Here is a 4,568-nt window from a genome sequence, read left to right on the forward strand (position 1 = left end):
GCCTCTTCCCGGCCGCCCGCCGGCAGCCTCTAGGGCGCAGCGAGGGGGAGCTGCCTGGCTGCCCAGGACCCGGGGAAGGGGCGGGTGGCGCGAAGCCGCCTTAACCACAGCCGCCGAGCAGAGGCAGGAGGCTGACCCGGCCGCTTCCTAAGTGCGGTCAGGCATCTTGTGACCGCGGCGGGCGCCGAGGGCCCCGCGGGGGGAGGCAGGGCGGACGGGGCCCGAGGGCCGGGCGGGCTGGGGCAGGGAGCAAACAGGGAGTCCTTCCCCACCCCGCCCCACCTCTCCTCTGGGCTGTTGAAAGCGAGGCTTTTGGCCACTGTAAAACCCCACACCCCAAACTGGGGACAGGGTGGGCTGATGATTCCCCCCCACACTCCAGGGCGTGTGCACCCCGCCCGGAAGGGCTGACCTTGGCGGGTAAGCGCCGGGGCCCGGGCTCCCAACCCACCGCCCCTTCGGATTCCTGGCCCCGCGGGGCCGAAGGAGGGGGCCCCCGGACACACACACACCCCACACGCAGCGCGCGCCAATGAGCCCGGGCCGGGCGCAGGGGGCGGGGTTTTCCCAGGCTCTAGCACAGCAGCTGCTATTTACCTTCTTGGCTTCTCCCGGGGACTAGGAACCGGCCCCCGCGCTCCGCCGCCCGCCGCCGTCCCCCCCCACCCCGCCTCCCTGCCCCCGGGGCGCGCGCACACACACTCACACACGCACGCACACACACATCCTCCCCGGCTCGGCCGCAGCCGCGGCGGCAATAAAACATCCTGGCACGTGCTCCGGCTCCAGGCGCGCCCTCGCCGGCCGGCTGATGTCAAACTGCAGCTCGGCTGGTGTACCTCTTAAAGGGCCCGTGCGCGCGCGCCGCCGGGACCCGAAGCTGTGTTGGCTGCCCGCGGGGTGAGAAGGGGCGAGGCTGCCTCCTTTACCCGCCACCTCCACGAACAACGGAACACAAGACCCTACGGGTGGAAAGGGAAAAAGCAGCCAGCGCAGGAGCGCGCGCGCGTGTCCCTGTGGCATTGCCATCAAAGCTCCCCTTGTTCGTTTTTTTTTTTCCATTTGAAATTCCATTTCCTTTCTACCCAGTTTGAAATGCATTCTGATTGTTTCCTAAGGAAGCTGGAGGTCCAAGGTTCCAACGCTAGAAGACGACTGAGGGGACACGGTTGGGAAGGGAGGCATTCAACAACCATCTTGCGTCCCCAAAACCTGCAAATATAAGGGGAAGACATCTCGCTCTCAGGAAAAAGGGGGGGGGAATTTTAAAACAATGTCTTCTGCATGATCTATTCTCATTCACTGAATAGATAAAACTGGAGCAGCAAATCACTTCCATGTTTTGCGCTATTCTTTAAACACTCCAAATTGTCTTTTTTTTCTATGCCTTTTCTAATTATATCTCAACTTATTACAAAACACCCCTGCTACACATAGTAATAGAATTAAGAGCAAAGATCCTGCACCCCAAAAATTTCTCCACCTGAAGTGGAGAAATCCTCTCCAAAGCAAAGCCCAGAGGGGGTGAGAAGTAAAGGGTTAAAATCCTTTTGATTGACGTTGTAGCCTCCGGTGCCCTGGGCTCAGGCGCGCGCCATTGGCCGCCAGACCTTGTGCCTGGCGGCCAATAGGGGGGCGCGGTCCACGAGCGGTGCCGCGTGTCTCCTCCTCCCATTGGCTGAAAGTTACTGTGGGAAAGAAAGTTTGGGAAGTTTCACACGAGCCGTTCGCGTGCAGTCCCAGATATATATAGAGGCCGCCAGGGCTTGGGGATCACACAGGATCCGGAGCTGGTGCTGATAACAGCGGAATCCCCAGTCTACCTCTCTCCGTGGTCCTGGAATAGCGCTACCGACCACAAGTCATCATAAAATACAATAAACCCTCAGCACTTGCTCAGTAGTTTTTATGAAAATCTCAAGTAAAAAGAACGCAAGCAAAAATTTTATTTTTCGCGAAGGACTTCCAAAATAAAATTCTCTAGTAATCTAGTAGGGGATTTAAAAAAAAAAAGGAAAATGCCAGCTGATATAATGGAGAAAAATTCCTCTTCCCCGGTGGCTGCTACCCCAGCCAGTGTCAACACGACACCGGATAAACCAAAGACAGCATCTGAGCATCGAAAGGTAAGGGCAATACCTGTCTGCCTCTGCAGCCCTAAGAAATTAAGTCGGATTAGGGGTGGGGTACAGCAGGGCTTCTTTTTCGCTTAAATCTCCGGGGTGACATGGCATATCTCCTGAGAACACGGGCCTTTTTATAATTATCATTATTATTTTTTTTGCAGTCATCAAAGCCTATCATGGAGAAAAGACGACGAGCAAGAATAAATGAAAGTCTGAGCCAGCTGAAAACACTGATTTTGGATGCTCTTAAAAAAGACGTAAGTGAGGGATGGTGCTTTTTTTAAAAAAAATTAAAGATAAATGTTATTTCTCAGTCACAAAGAATGAACCCCTCGCCTGCAGTGCGTGGATCTTATCCCCACCAGCCCTGCGCTGTCCTAGGAGGGAGGGCTAGTCTGTCTGGCTTCCTGGGAGGTGGGCCTGTGGCCCGCGTAAGGAATCCCCCGCCACCCCCCGCACTCGTGCGACTGACTGGGGTCTCACGTTCCCCGCTTGCTTCCTCCCCTACGCAGAGCTCCCGGCATTCCAAGCTGGAGAAGGCAGACATTCTGGAAATGACAGTCAAGCACCTCCGGAACCTGCAGCGGGCGCAGATGACGGGTAAGGGCGGCACGCGCGTCCCCTTCTGCCGGCGTCCCTCTCGCCCCGCGGTGATTTCTTCCAGACTTCCGCCGCAGTTGTGAGAGGCATTGAGCTACATTTTACTGCCTTGGCTCCCTCTCGAGTTCCCACGGTCTGGGTCTTATTTATAGCCATAACTCCAAGTTGTTACTGTTCCGGAAAAGGAGGGGAGGGAGAGAGGTTGTAGCCGCAAGGGTGGAGGGTGGCTTGGCTGTGGGGGAAATTGATGGGGTGGGGAGGGCCCCGGTGTAGGATGGCGGCGGGTTTGAGCCGGGTGGAGGTTAATAGTCATCTGGCTTAGCAGTCACACACCGCCGCCCCCTACTGCAGGAAGGGAAATGAGAGTCGGATGCCGGGGTGGGTGGCATTGCCCAAGGTCACATCGCGCGCGTGGGTGGGGGTGGCCGGTTTGGAGCTGAGATCAGTTTAAAGAGAACCTTCGAGAATGGGGAGGGAGTGTCCGCCTCGGCGGCCTCTCTTCGTGGGGAGAGGTTTCTGAAGCTACCCCACCCTTCTAGCCGGAGGTAGTTCCGCAGGCGCGCGGTCAGGGAGGCGCGCGGCGGGGACCTCCCAGGGCGGGAGGCTGTGGCCACTGGGCCAGCGCCGTTCGGTGACCTGTGTTTGTCCTTCTGGCCTGCAGCCGCGCTGAGCACAGACCCCAGCGTGCTGGGCAAATACCGAGCCGGCTTCAGCGAGTGCATGAATGAGGTGACCCGCTTCCTGTCCACGTGCGAGGGCGTTAACACCGAGGTGCGCACTCGTCTGCTCGGCCACCTGGCCAACTGCATGACCCAGATCAACGCCATGACCTACCCCGGACAGCCGCACCCCGCCTTGCAGGCACCGCCGCCGCCGCCGCCAGGACCCGGCGGTCCCCAGCACGCGCCGTTCGCGCCACCGCCGCTCGTGCCCATCCCCGGAGGCGCGGCGCCCCCTCCCGGCAGCGCCCCCTGCAAGCTGGGCAGCCAGGCTGGTGAAGCCGCCAAGGTGTTCGGCGGCTTCCAGGTGGTGCCAGCTCCTGATGGCCAATTTGCCTTTCTCATCCCCAACGGGGCCTTTGCGCACAGCAGTCCGGTCATCCCTGTGTACACCAGCAACAGCGGGACCTCCGTAGGCCCCAACCCTGTGTCTCCTTCCAGCGGCCCCTCGCTCACTGCGGACTCCATGTGGAGGCCCTGGAGGAACTGAGAGATTTAGGCCCCCAAACTCCCCAACCCACATCTTCCCTTCGGACACTAAAACAAGAACTTGGCTACTAGAAGAGACTTTTGTGATTAAGCTGATTACTTTCTAAAAAGTTACTTTTTTTGTAGAGAGCTGTATTAAGTGGCTGACCATGCACTATATTTGTATATATTTTATATGTTCATATTGGATTGCGCCTTTGTATTATAAAAGTTGAGATGACATTTCGTTTTTTACACGAGATTTCTTTTTTATGTGATGCCAAAGATGTTTGAAAAAAATGCTCTTAAAATATCTTCCTTTGGGGAAGTTTATTTGAGAAAATATAATAAAAGAAAACAGTGAAGGCTTCTTCATGAATTAAAATTGATTATTTCATAATAGGCAATGAGAGATTCTTGGTATAATATAAATGACATGTATCCTGGGGATTCAGAAATTAGTTTTTTTTTTTAACCCATCAAATCTTTAACCAATATTCCATGAACTAAAAAAAAATTGTACCCAGTTAAACCCCTTAAATAGCTTGCTTAAATACTTGTTATTGTCTAAAGGATTTCAAAAAATTGTTCATAGTTCTTTAGTCCTTATCCCCATTGCTGGTACTGGGGCTTGAACTCTGGGCCTAGGTATATA

General features: G+C 55.4%; 1 protein-coding gene across 1 annotated transcript; it reads left to right on the top strand.

The window, feature by feature from the left end:
- The first annotated feature begins 1,769 nt into the window (after positions 1-1,769).
- Hes1 (hes family bHLH transcription factor 1) lies at positions 1,770-4,283 on the top strand. The gene is made up of 4 exons (XM_013019366.1): positions 1,770-2,126; positions 2,288-2,383; positions 2,639-2,726; positions 3,388-4,283. Exons 1-4 carry the CDS (start codon positions 2,019-2,021, stop codon positions 3,933-3,935), a joined length of 840 nt encoding a protein of 279 aa, XP_012874820.1. The 5' UTR covers positions 1,770-2,018; the 3' UTR covers positions 3,936-4,283.
- The last annotated feature ends 285 nt before the right edge of the window (positions 4,284-4,568 follow it).

The sequence above is a fragment of the Dipodomys ordii genome, unplaced genomic scaffold, assembly GCF_000151885.1.
Source record: "Dipodomys ordii isolate 6190 unplaced genomic scaffold, Dord_2.0 Scaffold45, whole genome shotgun sequence".
In the NCBI taxonomy this organism is placed as follows: domain Eukaryota; kingdom Metazoa; phylum Chordata; class Mammalia; order Rodentia; family Heteromyidae; genus Dipodomys; species Dipodomys ordii.

What these genes read in the sequence shown, in the direction of transcription:
- Hes1 (XM_013019366.1), top strand. Translation starts at nt 2,019, where the DNA reads ATGCCAGCTGATATAATGGAGAAAAATTCCTCTTCCCCGGTGGCTGCT. An exon ending in TGGATGCTCTTAAAAAAGAC is followed by an intron (nt 2,384 to 2,638) that starts GTAAGTGAGGGA and finishes TCCCCTACGCAG; the next exon opens with AGCTCCCGGCATTCCAAGCT. An exon ending in GCAGCGGGCGCAGATGACGG is followed by an intron (nt 2,727 to 3,387) that starts GTAAGGGCGGCA and finishes TCTGGCCTGCAG; the next exon opens with CCGCGCTGAGCACAGACCCC.